General features: G+C 37.1%; 3 protein-coding genes across 3 annotated transcripts; 1 reads left to right on the top strand and 2 right to left on the bottom strand.

Moving 5' to 3' along the window:
- Nucleotides 1-2,272: 2,272 nt before the first annotated feature.
- LOC115454598 (UDP-glucuronosyltransferase 2B7-like) lies at nucleotides 2,273-5,991 on the bottom strand. Its single transcript, XM_037443282.1, has 5 exons — nucleotides 5,970-5,991; nucleotides 4,208-4,378; nucleotides 3,733-3,888; nucleotides 3,418-3,595; nucleotides 2,273-2,468 (listed from the first exon to the last, which is right to left on the bottom strand). The coding sequence occupies exons 1-5, from the start codon at nucleotides 5,989-5,991 to the stop codon at nucleotides 2,273-2,275; spliced, it is 723 nt and encodes a 240-aa protein (XP_037299179.1).
- A 1,198-nt stretch (nucleotides 5,992-7,189) lies between these two features.
- LOC115450297 (UDP-glucosyltransferase 2) lies at nucleotides 7,190-11,425 on the top strand. The gene is made up of 4 exons (XM_030178296.2): nucleotides 7,190-8,081; nucleotides 8,569-8,791; nucleotides 10,007-10,226; nucleotides 11,142-11,425. Exons 1-4 carry the CDS (start codon nucleotides 7,248-7,250, stop codon nucleotides 11,422-11,424), a joined length of 1,560 nt encoding a protein of 519 aa, XP_030034156.2. The 5' UTR covers nucleotides 7,190-7,247; the 3' UTR covers nucleotide 11,425.
- A 1,657-nt stretch (nucleotides 11,426-13,082) lies between these two features.
- On the bottom strand, nucleotides 13,083-15,990 carry LOC115450301 (UDP-glucosyltransferase 2). The gene is made up of 4 exons (XM_030178301.2): nucleotides 15,056-15,990; nucleotides 14,262-14,484; nucleotides 13,704-13,923; nucleotides 13,083-13,365 (listed from the first exon to the last, which is right to left on the bottom strand). Exons 1-4 carry the CDS (start codon nucleotides 15,884-15,886, stop codon nucleotides 13,089-13,091), a joined length of 1,551 nt encoding a protein of 516 aa, XP_030034161.2. The 5' UTR covers nucleotides 15,887-15,990; the 3' UTR covers nucleotides 13,083-13,088.
- Nucleotides 15,991-20,059: the final 4,069 nt, after the last annotated feature.

Genomic DNA, 20,059 nt, shown 5'->3' with positions numbered 1-20,059 from the left:
TAAACTAACATAAGCTGCTGAAGAAGAATAATTTAATGTATTCCTCATCTGTTATTTATTTATTTATACACTTTATATACAGAAATAGGTATTTATTATAAAACTGGAACGAGTTATCGTAAAATTTCTTTTATTTCTCTTATTTGATCTTTTTTTCTTTCTAAAACACAACACAACAAATTGCGACAACCCTAAGATATAGCAAATTACGCGGGAGCTGCCAAATGATGCAAAATATGATTATATCGGAATAGGAGTTCCGAATTTCGGTGTTTGAACGAGCATTCTTGTAATAAAAATTTCGAGGGTCATGAAGTCTACGAACCTGCACTAGGCCATTATGGTGTACCTAAACCCTATCAAAGAGATCTGAATATGCCAACTAGTACTAGGCCAATATCATGGACTTACACCCTACCAGAAATATCTGTATACAGCTATGAGATAGAATATAGGGCTGGCAAAAATCCTTGCGCAAACTATCATCACGAAGTATAATCCGCGAGTTAAATTTGTTTGTTGTATAATTTTCCACTTTTTGTAATGAGATTACATCTCATGTTTGGAGCTTAACGTGATGCCACATTATGATCATGAATATTCCATCGAGGGCCGTTCAAGTATTACGTAACGCAATTTTTGAAGATTTTTGAACCCCCCCCCCCCTCCATGTAGCGCGCCGTAGTACACTGGTACAGCGATAAGGCGTTCTTTCTTCTCTCTTTCTTTTGTTACCCTAAACTGATTGAAAAGAGCAACACCAGAGTTTCTTGCCCGTTCTTCTCTGGTGAATACTGCTTTCCGAACTGGTGGTAGAGTTAATATTGACGGAATCTAAATAATATATAACATTTTACAGATTCAAATAAATCATTTCATTTCATTTCATTTCATTTCCTCGCTAAAAAAAGGGTTACACTAATTAAAAAATTCTTACCGCTCGGCCAAATTCTTACATTGACCGTTTTCTACATTGCTGACCAAACCATCGCTCGTGGCCTAGCAGTTAGGAACCCAGTTTCAGATAAATCGCGTTGTAATAATTCGCTAAAGTTGCCCTCCCGATCCACGGCACATGGATCTAATAAGACAAGCGATTAAAAAACAGATACACAAAATATCTTATTTAGATTTAAAGAAATAATTTAATCAGATTGAATCACGTTGCTCAGTTAAGTCTGGAGTCTAGGCCTGTGCCCGATGTGGCGATAGACTCTTCCTCTATCATATCATAGGACGGAATACCGAAGCGAAAAGTGGAAGAACTAGTTTTGCCAAGCTTCCTCCGGCGAAGAAAAAAGACGCATGAGTGTATGTGTGATAATAATAATAATAATATCAGCCCTGTATTATATACTTGCCCACTGCTGAGCACGGGCCTCCTGTACTACTGAGAGGGATTAGGCCTTAGTCCACCACGCTGGCCTAGTGCGGATTGGTAGACTTCACACACCTTCGAAATTCCTATAGAGAACTTCTCAGATGTGCAGGTTTCCTCACGATGTTTTCCTTCACCGTTAAAGCGAACGATAGATTCACAAAGAATACACACATGATTTTAGAAAAGTCAGAGGTGTGTGCCCTTGGGATTTGAACCTGCGGACATTCGTCTCGGCAGTCCGTTCCACACCCAACTAGGCTATCGCCGCTTACGTGTAATAATACTGCGCAATAATTGCGATTTCAACTTATAAATATAAATCATATTATAAACAGTCATTGTGAAGAGGCATAAAGTATCAATATGTTATCGGATTATTTATCAATAGCTTTTCCTCGCGGCTTCGCCCGCGTGAAGGAGTTTTCCCAGATAAAACTCTAGCTATATATTTTTTCGGGATGAAAAGTAGCCTATAACCTTCCCAGGGTCAATCTCCATACGAAACTAAAGGCAACTCACGTCAAGAACTTCACAATTTGAAATACAGTATCCAATCTAGGAATCATGACAGAATTCAATACTTCCCGATCGTTGTAAATTATTACAATTCTTACACAATAAATCCCTCTGCGGGAACAACTTCTGTATCCTCACATTATCCGGAAAATTTTCCAGATCGTCTCCGACGAATTCCAATAAAATATGTTAAGGTATCAGTTTGAAGTTTATAAATGCATCCAATAAATCCTTATAGATCAGTGAAATTTGAACATTGTTTAGAATAAAAATATATTTTTACAAGATTTTATTACTATATTCATGCTAAAATATTAATCAATGAGAAAACAGATTATGATACTCTGACATACCCAATAAATCCCTCTGCGGGAATCATTTCTGTATACTCACAGTATCCGGGACATTTTCAAGATTGTCTCCATCAAATTTCCATAAAATATCATAAGGTATCTCTCTTAAGGCGTTTATAAAAACATCAAATAAATTCTTACCCATCAGTGAAGTTTGAACATTGGTTTCTAAACTGACGTACACCTCGCCACGTTTTGAGCTATCCAAATAATATTTAGGTCCTGAAAGGTAAATGAAATTGAATATCTTCAGCGAAATAAATATAATATTATTTTTATAACCGGTTGTCTGTCAGTCCTGAACCTACTTCTAAATCATGGTCTTAAAAATATTAGCGCCGTGTTAGAGTACAATTTGACTTGACTGCTTGAATGTTTTCAGTTTTAATTATGATGACTTGTTTTTAGTGTTTATTTGTGGTAGCTATGTTGATTCGTTTAAAGACTATCTTATGAATCACATAGAAACTAATTTACAATAACTGATTAAATATTGATTTGCAGAAGATGTTTAATTATATGTAATACATAATGCGAAGAAAAATCTTTTAAAGCACATTGCACGCACGCATTAGAATGACATTTGGTTTGATTAAAGATCTTATAGAAGTAGAAAAAATAAAATACATACATAACATCACGCATTTTATCCCCGAAGGGGTATGCAGAGGCGCAACTAGGGCACCCACTTTTCGCCAAGTATGTTCCGTCCCATGATGTGATAGGGGGCGAGCCTATCGCCATATCGGGCACAAATTCCAGACTCCGGGCTGATACTGAGCAGAAAAACCCAAATATCACTTTGCCCGACCCGGGATTCGAACCCAGGACCTCAGAGCGCTATTGTACCGGACGTGCAATACAACTACGCCACCGAGGCAGTCCATCATTCATCGTTCATCGAGGTAGAAAAAAAAAATTTGAGTATAATAATTGTGGTCGAATTTTGGCCACTAGGCAACTATTCTGATAATAATAAGACAAACAATGATAATAATGAATGCGTCATAATAAGTTTCCCAGACGTAAAGTGACTAGCAAAATTTGAATATAATGAGGAAAATGAAATCGTTTGCCTTTTTAATAAGTATTTTGCAATCTACCAATGTATTATAGCTGTCGAACAATATAAAGTAAACAATAAAGAATTTTAAAGAATCAATAAACATTACCTTGGATATTTCTTTTACGGATTGCAGATGCAAACCTCCTAAATATAAAACGTCAGGAGGCACAGGACGATTATTATCAAATATAGGAAAACAATTTAAAAGCATTAAGGACACAAGACCTTTTAGTTTATCAACTATCGGGACCTCTGCTCCAAACTCACTCTTCAGCAAATCTGTTTCGAGATTCACAAGTTTAGCAATTCAATTCGTAACGATGTATTCATTATAGATCTCGTTAATTTTGTCGAGAAACGAGAGATTTCTAAATTTATTACATGTGGATATAGTACGGGATGTCTCGCTACTGCGCCTGTCATTTCAAATACTTCAGGAAATACTTGCGCAGACGAGAATACTATCAATGGAGCATCAAAGATTTTTGCGATAATGTGATTAGGATTTAGAAATCCTTCTGCAATGACGAAGTTAAATTTCTGAGTTTTGTCTCTTAATAGCGCTTTCAATTCTTCATTGTTAAATATCACAACAATCAACAGTCTGACAATATCAACATCATATATTTAATCATGTGTTCTGACGTCATTACCATTAAATCTGAAACCGCTGATCTTTTTAAAAATGAATAAAAATTGTTGTTTACAATATTCATTAATATTTGCGGCGATAGCCTAGTAAGCGGCAATAGCCTAGTTGGCTGTGGAACGGACTGCCGAGACGAATGTCCGCAGGTTCAAATCTCAGTAGTAGAGGAGGCCCGTGCTCAGCAGTGGGCAAGTATATAATACAGGGCTGATATTATTATTATATTATTTGATAGGTATTGCCAGTGTCTATTTCTGTTACGTTATCCTTCGATCTGTCTTTTGGTAAGGCTGGGTTTGGTGTTATAACCACCAACTCCTGTCCTCGCTTCGCCAATTCCAGGGTCAGGGCTGAGAACACCACTTGGTGACAGATCGAAGGCATTGGATACATCCCCAAAATCCTCGCGGTGTCTACCACGGATCACAATAGTAAAGAAATCAGCAGTAACATCTTCGCAATATAGAAAGTTTTAAAAAAAATATATTTGACGATGTTTAAATCATCTACAATAAATGTTGCCGGCCAATACATGAATATTATAAGTATTTTAACCGTCTGCTTTCCTAGACAACATAAAAAATGAATAACTTTAATAAAAGTATAATTTTATCGCTAACTGCCACGTGTTTCAGACTTTAATAAACCTAAATGAAAGTTTTACGTCACAATCCGTCGAAATGGAATAAAACATTTAATGATAAATTATGAATTTTATATACTAAGTATTTGTCACTGCTCCGTCTGCATTTTCAGTCTTTTTTACTACAAATTCCTTGAGTCATTATAGGCGATCCATAGCACTATCTATTAAATCTATTACATACATACATAAGCTGATTATTGGGATAAAAAGTAAGCTATGTTATACTAGAAATGGTCTATCATCATCATCAGCCCGTTGCAGTCCACTGCTGGACATACGTCTCCCAAGGTACGCCACAAAGCCCAGTCTGCTGCTTCATGCATCCAGTCGCTGCCAGCCCTCTTGTATAAGTTGTCCCGCCATGTGGTCAGAGTTCGTATTGAGATGCATTCTAAATACGAACAACTAAAATTATGCAAGAAAATATGTTTGTGGTGCAATATTGCAGGTTCTATAATGAGGCATTCCTATTCTAGGGACAGCTGGCGACGCCTCGTGTGTTATATTTGCTGTTACCCGCATATTGGTAATACTGAGGACGTATCTTAGTATCTATTATACATGGGAAGCAATAAGGTATGTACTATTATCGATTTTATTTTATTATATTTGGTTGGCTCACGGCTATCAAAAACAAACAATTATAGGACGAAATTAATACAACAGATAAGCCAATTACGAGCTACCGTAGATAGATATAGATTTTAGATATTTTAATAATTATTCCGTACGTTTGGGCTGGCATAATTGTGTCGACTTTCGAGGGGGTAGTCATATCTCGCTAGTCTCGTGCCCTGGACTCGGCCGGGTACCACTAATTATCTGCAGGTAGATAAAACATAAGTTGTCTTCTGGCAGTCCTATTGCTACCAAACCTATCTCAAATTAGATTAAATTTCATTGTAATCGCTCCAGCCGTTTTGGAGTTTAAAGGAAACACACACATTTATTTCTATATATTTTGATTTAGTTATAATAACTAAAAGTTGTTTCTAATAAATTGATTTTACAGATTTTGCACATCAATGAAACTGTTTAGAACTAGAAAATATCTGGAAAAGGTGATAAAAACGTGTCTAAGGCGCTGACAATGCTCCTTCAAACTAAAACTATCGACAAACAAAATCAATCTATAAGCCAAAACCTTGCCAACTGCACCGCTGAGCATGCAATGTATTGGAGACGTGGTCTAGAATACTGAAAACTTGAACACTGGGGTAATAAAGTCCAGTAATTGGCATATCGACTTTCTGCTACAAAGGACGTAAACATCACTTTGGGCAAAATGAGCGGAGCGTGAAGAAGCCATTAAGCTGGCCGGTAACTGTGTCGACCGTGCGAGGATGTATATTTCTTACCGGTCGACTTGTTTTTGGGCATCTCTTCACTTACCATCACCATAAGAGACCACGATGGCGTGCCATCGAATAAAAAAAATGTTTTTTGTGGTCTTACTTAATTTAATTTAATAGGAAATATGTTTTATTACCCAAAAACTTTTTAAGGCTAAAGCTCATTTTATGTTATCAAAGGAGATAAGGATGTAACGACAAACTTTTTAAAAATGTTTAACTTTATAAATATATGTACAATAAAAAAAAATGTTGCATTGAACGACGAGACGAGCTTGCCATTCGCCTGATGGTAAGCAATACGACCGCCCATAAACAGTAGTAATACCATCTAAAACCTTGAATTACAAAGTATTGTCTGGTATTCCACTGCGCTCGCCATCCTGAGAGATGCGATGTTACACTGGCTACATTTGTTATTAAAGATACAGGTGCGCGACGAACCGCAGAGCGCAGCTGCAAACCGCAGACTGTAAGCGACTCTACTAGTTTCTATGAATGTGTGAAAATTATATTTCGTACAACGCACCATTGTAGCATATGGTCATTACGCGAATTCGCCCGCACTATTTTAACTAACCCGCACTATTAAAATGAAAGCAGCGAAACATCACTCTTATCTATCTATATTCTATACTGTTTAATTAAGTTGAAGAGTTTGTTTGTTTCTTTACTCCACTGGAGCAATTTTTGAGGCTCCTACCCTTCCGCTACCTTCTTCTCTAAATCCCTCCCAACTAGCCCCATCTTGCACCACAACTTGCACCCTTATACTATCGGGGGTGGCAAATTACATATCAAATAGCGGAATCTCGCCCCTCGGCCCCGACACCCATCCAAATTCCCTCCCAAATTTCCCTGTGCACCACAATTCGCACCCTTGTACTATCGGGGGTGGCAAGCTACGTATCAAATAGCGGAATCTCGCCCCGGGCACCGACACCCCAATAAAGAAAAACTATACCCCTTTTTTGAATCGTTGAAATAATTAAAATAAAAAACCCTATCAGTAGTATAGTAATACTGATAGGGTTTTTTATTTTAATATATGTTTAATATTTGAATTTTTATAGGCATTTACGTTTAGCAAAAGATCAACATGTATGGAAATGATAAATGCTCCAGAAAATGAAGCGTGCTTGTAAGTATTCGCCCAATTATCTTATCTCCACTTAAAATATTCAAGTCATGCGATTCATCCTATGTATATATAGTATAAATAACATAATTTAAATAGTAGAAAATTAGATATCACTTTGAGTGTCATTCAGATTTACAAGCAGAATGTTTATGCTAATTCCGTTAATATTGTGTTCCGCGGTGGACTCGGCGAGGATATTGGGAGTATTTCCAATGCCTTCGATAAGTCACCAAGTAGTGTTCCGAGCGCTGACCCTGGAACTGGCAAAGCGAGGACACGAACTGGTGGTTATAACACCAAACGCAGCCTTACCGAAAGACAGACCAAAAGATAACATAACAGAAATAGACACCAGCAAAGCTTATATACAGGTTAAACAATTTTTTAACGACAGTGCCAAGACTATCCTGAAAAGAGGAGTGATTGCAGATGTAGATGCGATGACATCAGATGAAATGACACGAACTATAATGATAATAGTGGAAGAGTTGTTAGAGAATAAAGAAGTAGATGAACTATTAAAGGATAAAACACAAAAGTTTGATCTAGTCATAGCCGAGGGATTTATGAATTATCATTTCATATTCGCAAAGATATATGAAGCTCCATTAATAGTGTTTTCATCTTTTTACGGATATCCAGAGATTTATGAAATGATAGGTGCAGTGGCAAGACATCCTATATTATATCCTCATACGATGAGGGGAAAATTACAGACTGTTTCATTTTTTGACAAAATTAAAGCTATCCACAATGAGTATCGCCTTAGGAAAATGTTTGAAAATTTAGAAAGACTCGAATCAGAACTGGTGAATACTAAATTTGGACAAGACGCACTAACAATTGATGAATTGAAGGGTCTTCCTTCTATGGTGTTTTTGAATTCTTTTCATATATTTGACAATAATCGTCCCGTGCCTCCCAACGTTGTATATTTAGGAGCATTGCATCTAATACCTGTGAAGGAACTTCCACAGGTATTTATTAATTAGTTTATTTATGCATACACACAATCACGTCTTGTATTACAGAAAGAGTAGGTATAAGTACGCATAACTTTAGAAAAGTCAGAGGTGCGTGCCCTTGGGTTTTGAACCTACGAACCTTCGCCATAGCAAACCCTTCTGCCCCCAACTAGATTATCGCCGCTTACACATAATATACATACAAAGTATCACGGCTCTATCCCATAGCGGTTGGCAGAGACTGTGGATTGCCACTTTGTACGATTCTGGCATACTTCTCATGCTTCCCCCACTCTTCAATCATTTCATGCATTCCCGTCGGTTTCAGGTATTTTTAAAATGGCCTGTACTAAGAATATCAGATATCTGGCATTCGACGGTTCGCTGGTATGCGAGGCTCTACCGGGTTTGACTTTTATTTTTCCTTTGCTCATGGGAACGCATGATGACCAGAAAAAAAATACATATAATATAGTTTACATATTATTTGATCTTTCAGGACCTAAAACAATATCTGGATAACTCCAAACATGGCGTGGTGTACGTCAGCTTGGAAACTAACGTGCATCCATCGTTGATGGAAAAGGATTTTCTTGACGCATTTTTGAACGCCTTCAGACAGATACCTTATGATATTTTATGGAAATTTGACGGAGATAATCTTGAAAATGTTCCAGATAATGTAAGGATACAGAAATGGTTTCCGCAGAGGGATTTATTAGGTAATTCTATGTGAATATACTATTCATAATTACATCACGCCTTCAGTTCAACTAAGGCATTCACTTTTCGTCAAGTGTGTTCCGTCCCATGACGTGACAGAAGGCGAGCCTATCGCCATATCAGGCACAAATTCCAGACTCCGGGTTGCTGCTGAGCAGAAAATCCAAGTGCCACTCCCTGACCCGAATCCGAACCCTGGACCTTAGAGCAGTGGTTGTACTGCGCACTCAATGTAACTACGTCACCGACGCACCACCGTGGTAGACCCACTTTTCATAAAATGACTATTTAATACTTAAGACGTATCTCTTATCGTAAGAGGCCGTATATGTGCAATAGTATGATAGTATATTATGAAGCATCACTTATATGATAATGATGACAGAATTATAGAGAGGAGTAATTATGGAGAAACTTTATATTGATTCCTTATTTGAAGTAAATGAGACATTGGAATCAAATTTCTCGTTCACTAGTGGTAGGTCTCTCATATATTAGAGTCCGCCTGGATAAGTACCAACGCAATATTTATTTCTAACACCAAATGTTTAGTCACTATTGTGTTCCGATTTGAATGACATTGCTAGCCAGTGTAACTACTGGACATAATAAGACTTAACATCTCACGTCTCAGGATGGTGAGTGCAGTGGAATACCAAACAATACTTTATAATTCAAGGCGTTGGATGATGTTTCTATTATTTAATTGATTAATTTGTTAACTACGATAAATACTTAAATAAACTCTCTTTATTATGGAAAAGGCCACGTTGCATGCGTACGTTAAATATTACCAAAAAAAAATAATTAATTGAATTAATAAAAAATAAATTTATTATCTGTAGCCCTCGCTGAAAATCAGTGTCAGGTGGACCGTTCCACCTGGCGGTCGCTGAGCCCGTGGTCTCTTTGGTCATACTACAGGCATGGATGGTTGGAGTGTATGAGTGGGTATGCTGGGGCAATATGTGTATAAAAATTAAAGAAAAGATATTTAAAATGCGTACACAAATGTGTACGCATCTTAAATATCTTTTCTTTAATTTTTTATGTATACTTATTAATTATACCATCTATCCCTGTACTGCCATGTGTACCGATTTTTTCAGCCATCTAGTCCAGAGACAATGGCCAAATAAAGATCTTTCTATTATTAGCCCGTTTAACTATTTTACCATCAGCACGAGCCAATAAAACAATGAAATCTATTTCAGTACATCCTAAAATAGTATTATTCGTCACGCAAGGCGGTCTCCAGTCCACTGACGAGGCCATAGACGCTGGAGTGCCTCTGGTCGGCATACCGATCTTAGGAGACCAATGGTTTAACGTCCATAGATACGAAAAACTAGGAATTGGAGTGGAATTGGATTCTTACACTCTCACTGCTGATGATATTGTGAAGGGAGTGAACACTGTTGCTGGTGATAACAGGTTAGTATGCAGTACAGCCATTACTACAAAGATGGGCATGGCTGAGTTTGGTCTTAGCTGTAAGTATACAGTATGTAAGGTTAGTAGAGGGACCTGTTTAAGGAGGGTATTCAGTAGCCGATTCTCGTAACAAATATATATAAAATGTATGACTTTTTTTCCGGAATTGTAGCACGTAGGTATTTGTGCTTTCCTCTCTCTGTAGTCGGTCCCTCATGACAGGATAAGGGTCATCATCATTGGATGTACCGCATTTAGAGAGTATTATTTTCCCCTAAGCCTAAGGTGAAAATTATTTATATTTAAAAGTGATAGTCATACATAATAATCGGTATGATACCTCAAATCTAGCTAGCTGCTGGCATCCACACATCGGGAGCCTTAAAACGAAATTTATGAGGATTTCACTCCTTCACTTATCATTATTTTTGCGTATATTTATTACATGCATGAAATGTTGTGTGCGTAAATGGGTCCTTTGACACACTGTATAGTGTCATGGTCTTGATCAGTTGCTCGTCTCACGTTTTCCTTTTTTTTTCACTATAACATACTTAACCGTCCAGTCGATAAAACATAAAAATATAGCAACTTAACTATGTTAAAATTGTTATCTTCTGTGATTTGAGTATCTCACAATTTTATACATAACAGGTTTGCCTTATATCTAAAGATGTTACAATTTATTGCGGACGTAGATATATAAATTACAGATAAAAATAGAGCGATAGTATGAATTGATAAGTTGAATAGTTGGTTAAATTAGATACTTTATTTGTTACTACGAAGTGAAGTTTTGTCTACAGTTTATTGAGGTAGATTATAAAAATGATATGAATGATTTTTTTTTTTGTAAAATCTTATAGAAGTTTGAGTATAATTAGTAATTGTATGCATTTCTTGTATTTGTTTCAGGTTCAGGCAAAATATAAAGAAGTTGAAGTCTATTATGTACGACACGCCGCAGACGCCGCTCGAGCGCGCCGTGTGGTGGACAGAGTACGTGTTGCGACACAAAGGCGCGCAACACCTCAAGTCACCCGCCGCCAACATGTCCTACGCTGAATACTTCATGCTCGACTTTGTGTTGGGTCTTCTTGGGGTCTTCATTGTAGTCTTAATTGCCTTAGTATTTATAATAAAATTTGTTGTAAATTTATTTAAATCTGATAAGGGTAGTAAATTAAAACTAAATTAATTGAAAATGTTTTTGTTTTATCGTTGATGTTTCAAAGAATATGAAGCCGCTATTATAATTTGCTGGTGGTAAGATATCATATTTTATTTACCAACTTCAAAAAAAGTAGGAGGACTTCAATACTGGTAACTAGTATATAATAGATAACGTAAAAATATTTTTTGGATTGCAGTGGTTTTTGAAGGCGGTACAATTTTTTGTTAAAAAGTTTTTATTTTTTGCCTTTATGTCCGCCCGGCCAACACCGTACACAAAGTATTAAAAAGTAAATGTGTCGCGTTACGGGACCAGCTTGTGTATATCCGGTTCCAACAGGCCGGCATAATTGTGTCGACTGTCGAGGGGTAATCATCTCTCGTCAGTTGACATTCTATTGGACCCCGCTCTACTTACGATCAGGTGCAGTGGTCTCTCCTTGCTGTGCCGGATATATTTCAATATATCCTACCACCAGCAAATGTGACAATTGATAGCAACACGAGGCTGATTAAACCCTGAAATATCTCCACTTATGAGTGATATAATACCATCAGGTATACATGATAGAATGGAAAACCCAAACCTTAAAGATACCTGCATAGCACTTACGATGGTTATAACAAAAAAATAATATTAATTCCATCTACATATATAAAAATTAATCACTATTTCCCTTGGTCACGCCATCGCGCTTGAACGGCTGGACCGATTTCACAATTTTTTTTTGTTGTGTTTGTTATTGTCAGGAGAAAGTTCTTATGGAAGTAAAAATTAAAAAAATTGCGCAGAAAATTTAAGAAAACTTAACGAAAATATTAATTTTATATAACTGTGAATTGTTTGAAATAACTGTCAGCGATTGACAGAATGCTCGCTGCAAATTCATAGTTAAGACGGGACAATGTCTGTCGGGTCAGCTAGTAGTAATAAATAATTTAGTGAAAAGCCTTTCGCGCTACAAAGATCCCTAAAACACTAGTGATTCATAGAACCTTCACGATGCCAGCGCCATCTATTTCGAAATCATATAAAACATCCCATTATTTTCCATAGGAGTAAATAACCAGGTTAAAAAGTAGCCTGTATGTTTAACCAGGACATGGTCTTTCCGTATTATTCGCAGAGTTGGTCCTGTTCTATAAATGAAACTCAGTTCTCAAAATCCGTCCCATGTTGGGACTTAAGATATCGATTAGGAAGTCCTTTATATCTGTCGCACAAGTGGCAATAGCCTAGTTGGGTGTGAAATGGACTACCGATATGAATGTCCGCAAGTTCAAATCCCAAGGGCATACATACATACACCTTTGACTTTTCTAAAATTATGTGTGTATTCTTTGTGAATTATCGCTTGCTTTAACGGTGAAAGATAACATCGTGAGGAATCCTGCATACCTGAGACGTTGTCTATAGGAATTTTGGGGATGTGTGAGTCTACCGAACTGCTAGGCCAGTGTGGTGGACTAAGGCCTAATCCCTCCCAGTAGTAGAGGAGGCCCGTGCCCAGCAGTGGGGCAGTATATAATACAGAGCTGATATTATGATTATATCTGTTCATTAAATAACGAAGACCATAAGATGCTGTATTTAATTGACAACGTCACAGCTGATTTAACACTTCAGAGCAAATAATAATAATAATACCCTGCCATTGTTGTGAAATAAATTCAAACCAACAGTTTAAATCAACTTACTTTTACTTTTGAAGTACTAAATTTATAAAATATTATATAATATAAAATAGACACTACAATAGTTAAAGCTAGAATGAATCCTCCTAGAAGGGTTAATACGAAGTCGAGCATGAAGTATTCAGCGTAGGACATGTTGGCGGCGGGTGGCTTGAGGTGTTGCGCGCCTTTGTGTCGCAACACGTACTCCGTCCACCACACGGCGCGCTCGAGCGGCGACTGCGGCGTGTCATACATAATCGACTTCACTTTCTTCATGTTCTCTTTGAACCTGATTCCAGAGAATAAGCAAATTTTTAGTTAAGAAATTTAGAGTTACTACGCATAACAGCTATACTAGTAACTATCTTAATATTTTTCTCTGATCGTTCTATTTGAGCAGTACCGTACTACTTTTGACCATGACTAAGCTTTGGCCAAAACAATCGGGCTTCGATATTCTTCTCGATATAATAGAAAAATATTCGAGAAAAAAGGAAATGAAGCCTTTCTATAAGATTTCAGAATATAACTTTAATTTTATTTACTCTTTTTATATATTTGTAGGAATCTATACCTATGATAGTCAATATCGCCTGGTTATATTCCAAACTCAATACAATAACCAACCTATGATCACCAGCAACAGTGTTCACTCCCTTCACAATATCATCAGCAGTTAAAGTGAGTGCATCCAGCTGGACCCCGATGCCAAGCTCCACGTATTTATTCACGTTATACCACTGGTCCGCTATGAACGGTATGCCGACAAGAGGCACTCCGGCGTCTATAGCCTCATCAGTGGACTGGATGCCGCCTTGTGTGACGAATACTTTTACATTTGGATGTGCTGGAATTGATAAAAACAAAATTTATAATTAAGGTAATTTTGCATGAATGAGCCTTTCTTGCTCATGGAACTATAGGTATAATGAAATTGTGAAGATGTATTTTTTATTGCGTGATGGTAAGCGATACGAACGCCTATTAACAGTAGAAACACCATGCAACACCTTGAATTGCAAAGTATAATACTCAGGGACAATGGATTATCTTGTAAAAAAGATATTATTAGATAAGTATCAAAAATATTGTGTTTATAATAAAAATATAATATTTCTACAAGATTATTAATATATTCATGCTAAAATAATATTAAATAAGGCACATTATAATACACTGACATACCCAATAAATCCCTCTGCGGGAACCACTTCTGTATCCTCACATTATCGGGAACATTTTCAAGATTGTCTCCGTCAAATTTCCACAAAATATCATAAGGTATCCGTCTGAAGGAGTTCAAGAATGCATGCATCAAATCCTTATCCATCATTGAGGGTTGTACGTTTGTTCCTAAACTGACGTACACCACGCCACGTTTTGAGTTATCCATAAATCGCTTCAGGTCCTGATGCAAGTAAGTGTTATATTACAACTTCTATAGTATTTGTGGACAGAGTCATTAACTAATTACTCTAAACATGAGGGCTACTGATCATGATGTTTTGCCCTCTCGATTAAAGGTTCAAAGAAAAAAACATTTTCAAGCATAATTTGGCTTATTTTGAATGATCTTGGGCTTGCTTGATGTCAAGGCTTTAGAAGTAATCTATTCACAAAACAATATATAATAACCTAAACAACAGAATCTCACGGTACCGAGCTTATGTGTTTTTTATGGGGAAGGTGAAGTGACCTCACTGCACCTGATGGTAAGTGGATTTGGGTCCAATATAATGTCGACTATCGAGAGATCTTCGGCAATCGACACAATTATGCCAGTTTGTTTCAACCGGATAACTGCAGGTTGATATCGGAACTTGGCACACTTACATACATATATAACACCTTGTGTATGGTGGTGGCTATGAGGCGGATATAAAATATATCCTACCACTAACTAATTCTTCGAAGGTCACCAAAATTATGACAGTATTAAATTGTGTATCAACTCACTTATAATATTTAAATTAACTTACCGTAGGAAGTTCTTTCACTGGTTTTAAATGCAATGCTCCTAAATAAATTAGGTTAGGAGGGGCAGGTCGATTGTTATCGTATATAGGGAAGGTATTCAAAAACACCATTGAAACAAGATCTTTAAGTTCTTCCACTTTAGGAGCGTCTTTCCCAAACTTATTTCTTAACCATTCATTTTCCATATCATCCAGTTTTGCATACACATTGTAAACGTGTATTTCATTATAAACTTCTCTAACTTTATCCAAAAATGAAAGATTTCTAAATTTGTTCCTCATTTTGTTAGGATACAGAATTGGATGTCTAGACACTGTACCAACGATCTCATATATCTCTTGAAATCCGTAAAATGAAGAGAATGCTATTAATGGAGCGTCAAAGATCTTCGAAAATACATAATGGACGTTTGATAATGCCTCAGCTATTACTAGATCGAACTTCTGTGTTTTGTCGTGTAGTAGTTGATTTACTTCTTCGTTGTTAAATATCTCTGTGACTAAAAAGAGAATTGATTGAACTGATTCTTCAGTCGCCAATTCATCAAAATCACTAATTACACCTCGTTTCATATTATTTTCAGCAAATTCATGAAAACTCTCGAGAAGATCATAAGAGCTGCTTGCATATATTTCTGTAATGTTATCCTTCGGTCTGTCTTTCGGTAACGCTGGGTTTGGTGTTATAACCACCAGCTCATGTCCTCGCTTCGCCAGTTCCAGAGTCAATTCTCGGAACACCACTTGGTGACTTATCGAAGGTATTGGGAACACCCCCAAAATCCTTGCGGAGTCACCCGCGGAACACAAAAATAATAGAAACAACAGTATCATTTTCTCGGTAAACAGTACTCTACTGAAGACTTTATCTGTTTTCGAGCTCTTTTTAGTATGTCGTGATTCGCTATATATTAATGCTCACTTATATTTGATTATAATGCTCTATGTCTGTTTATCAGTCATGCTTAATCAGCCTGTTTTTAATCTAAAGGAAGGTAAACACGCAATATTATTACTTGACGATGTGTCATCGTCGTCCATTCATGGTAAAACAAGGCTTGAATACAAAGTCGGTGTTTACGATGACTTTTTTGTAGGAAAAACAAAAATGGAGTGCAACTTTTAATTGACAGGTTAATTAACTATGCCCCTGCAATTGATGTATTTGTGAGCAGCTAACCAACTTCCATCAGAAATACTACTAGTTGGAATTATTATAAATTGCAGCTGTTTGCTTTTTTACTAAACTGCTTTTCATGAAATTCTCAAATAAATTGCAACGTAAGTAGCTATCTACGCTTTCTGCGATTAATAATCGTATATTTATAGTCGCAGTATAAGTGGCAGTGCCTTAAGCAAATATTTATTAGTTCATTATCTCCATCGTGATTACAAGTAATGAAACTATGAAATAAATCTTGACTTAACCGAGGCGTACAATTATATATATAAAGCATATTCCTAAAAGGGCTAGCTAATATACAAACGGTTTTGCCGGTATAAGTAATCATTTTGAAAAATATTATTTGGTTTATTTTTGCAATGATAAAGGAGTAAATAATATAAAAAATAAATCGTTCATTGAAAAAAGGATTAAGTTTGGCTGAAAAAAATATGAGATTACCCAGTGGAAGAGATTACCTTGTGGGCGCAAATCCAAGTTATCTTGATACAAATGTTAATTTAACCCGCATTAGAATACCAGATGTCATAATTCAAGTATTATTTACTTTTATTTGATAGTCATTTCATCTCTTAAGATTCTTGTTGAATTTTGAGCGCATTATAATAGATCTTCCTGTGCTAGATTTAAGATGCAATTTGGTAAAATTTATTATATTCGGGCATCAGATGGTAGGTCACTCGCATAGAGTCCAGCTAGGTTGAACATCGTAGTGTCTATTTCTTTAAACATTATTGTACCAGATCTGTTATGTTTGAAGGAAAGTGAAGGTTGTATATTACTAGGCACCAGGAGACTATATATCTATTGTCTCTATTTTTGTAGAGCGCCGAGCGCAATAACTAGTATAAATAAAAATAAAATAAATTACTTTATGTATCACGTAGGCGAACAAAGTTGCACTTATGATACGTCAAAACAAAACATAGGAATAATTATTATTATTTCTAAACAACTATTAAAATTATTTATATAACTATGGACATTTTAAATTAGGGATAAATTTTATAAAACAAGGTACAAACCGAAGTTACCAGCTCGGGCTGGCAGGTAGGGGGAAATAGAAGGATGACGCGTTGCGATCCTCACCGGCGAGGACATGAGTCCTAACCTAGCTAACCTACCAGCCTTTCAGTAACTACCTAAGTGATGACTACCCGAAGAAGAAAGACAGAAAGAAGCTCCGGGCTTTCTTTTTTGTCATTAAGAGTTCAGCACATCTTTTTTTGTAAAAAAAAAATCCAAGTCTTTCTTGTACATAGTCACAATAGTTATATAAGCTAATGCATGCACATCACCGTTAACATGGGATAAGATAAAATCCAATCGATGAAACCTGTAGCGGCATAAAATAAACTAAAGATAGGAAATAAAAGAGAACATAAATTCATACTTAAATAACGGCGTACAGCGTGCATTCGCCTACATTTACAATCATAATTTTCAGTCGAGAAAAGAAAAAAAAATAGTAATATTAAACAGGCAAACACAACATGATCGGTTGGTATACATGGTATATGGTATAACTATAGTTACCACCTTGTATACTTTTTATATAGAGTAAATGATCGTGTAAACCTGCCCTAATGCCATTTAATGTACACTCGATAATCACGCAATGATAAAACATGACTTATAAAAATATTTTGGGTAATACGCTTGAGTCATAACCAATTTATTATCTTGCCTAATTACAAATAATTCAGATATATTAGACCTTTATAATGACATTGCAAAAATCATAATTATGCAGTGTAATGATAAAGTTCTATTCACATTTGCACATAGTAACCCGAAGTTGAGGTATAGAACTAAAGCCACAGACAGAAAAAAATAACTGAAGATAATATTGTCCCTTTGGAGGACTCGATCCCGAAAGAAAGTCCTAAGTGTGGCCAGCTCTGGGATTTGAACCCAGGATCAGGAGAATTCATAACCCATAAACACGTACAGTATTGTTCATAAACGGGGTGGGGAACAAGGAAGTGGGCGAACTGATGATAAGCAATAACTGCCACCCAAACAATACGAAAATAAATAATATAGATGCGACGCTGGCCTTCTTATATATGGATATGACAAAGTCTACCTCATTACAACAGAGGGTGGGCGAAGTGAGGTTTATATAGTATTGACTGACGAGAGATGAATATCCCTCGCCAGTCGACACAATTAAAACGGCCTGTTAGCAACCGAATATCACAGTCTGATCGGAACATGAAAAACTTATATAAGCCACTATGATGGGTTTTGCACGTTGTGTATGGTGGTCGCTATCCAAGAGGATGCAAATAATTTAAACTAAACTGATCTTTGAAGTAAAAAAAAAACCATTTTTTCTTGAAGGCCCCTTAATTAATCGATTTAGAAATACATATATACTCGAAAATGTTTATGATAAAGTGAAAAATACTTTAATAGACGATGTTCGGACTAAAATTAAGAAGGATATGCTAAGGTAGTTTGGGCCTTTGGAGAGAATAGATGATAGAAGACTAAGAAGATATGTAAGGCGAATGTGGATGGAGAGTCAGTGGGAGTCAACAGAACTTTTGAATGTCAGATATGTGCTATTCTTTGTAAAAGATAGTTCAAAAGCGAACGGGCTAGCACGCGTGAAGAGACTGATAAACGTAAAAATAAATGTGCCAGAATTGGGGAAAGAGGCAATCCATAGGATCGTCTACTCCTATGAGATTGAAAAATGCTATAATGTATGGCAATACAGCAAGCAATAGGTTCCACAGCGACGTTGCACGAGGAAAAACTTTTAGCAAATCCTACTGTTGAGGAACGCCATTCATCCAGATGTTGAGGATGAAATAAAAACTTAAAGTATAATATGGAATTTAGCAGTAGCTTTAGTTTAAAAATGAATCCCTATTTCCCTTGGTCACGACATCATGCGTGAACGGCTGGACCGACATCACTTTTTTTTGTTGTTTGTTATTGTCAGGAGAAGGATCTTATGAAAGAAAAATTGAGGAAGTTGAGCGGAACGTAAGATAATTTAAGACAAGTTAATTTTAGCGATTGACAGAATGCACACTGCAAATCCATAGTTAGGACAGGACAACATCTGTCGGGTCAACTAGTTTATAATAAAAATAATATAATACTTGCGGCGGTTGAGGCCTGCCCGCAGATAGGTAGAAAAGAGACAATTAAAACCCAGGGTTATTACGTGGAATGAGCTTTATTCTTACACCTCCGCGTTACTCGGTACTGGTTTCTGGTGTTATGCAACACGAGTCACTGGCCTGGGAATCTCCGATTCAGGCGAACGGCACGTAGATGCTGCACGTGGCTGGCTCCGGCGGCAGCTCGCCGGGCATTTGGACGGTCACGTGGGTGAGCAGGGTGTGAACGTGGTCGGGGTCAGCTCCCGCGACGCTCGTGGTGTGCACGTGGTCGGCTCTGGCGGCAGCTCGCCGTCAGCCGGTCGGGGTCAGCACACCCGACGATGGTGGTGCGCAGCTGGACGTGGTCGGGAGGCAGCTCTCCCGGCCGTCTGCTACGGCCCACCTTGTAGGCACCGTGACAGTGCACCGATGAAATGCCCGATGAAGTGCAGCGTCGTAGAAAGCACGCCGTGGAAGAAATACCTTGGAGAAGAACCCTAGCGGGAACGACGATGTGTGTGACAATATGTAGTGCCACGGCCAAAGATAATGGCTAAAAAGGCGGCGGGTCGCGTTGCACGCTTGCTTATGCAGGCGCCATTCGGACCTCAGAACAATGACAATTCAAAGCAATGATGATGCTGATTGGTAGTTCTAATTGCGAGGGCGTAAATCATTCACATTATAACCACAGACTATTTA

Source organism: Manduca sexta, chromosome 5 (genome assembly GCF_014839805.1).
Source record: "Manduca sexta isolate Smith_Timp_Sample1 chromosome 5, JHU_Msex_v1.0, whole genome shotgun sequence".
Taxonomy (NCBI): Eukaryota; Metazoa; Arthropoda; class Insecta; order Lepidoptera; family Sphingidae; genus Manduca; species Manduca sexta.
The sequence above is the reverse complement of the archived record's forward strand: the minus strand, read 5'-3'. Positions and strand labels throughout refer to the sequence as shown.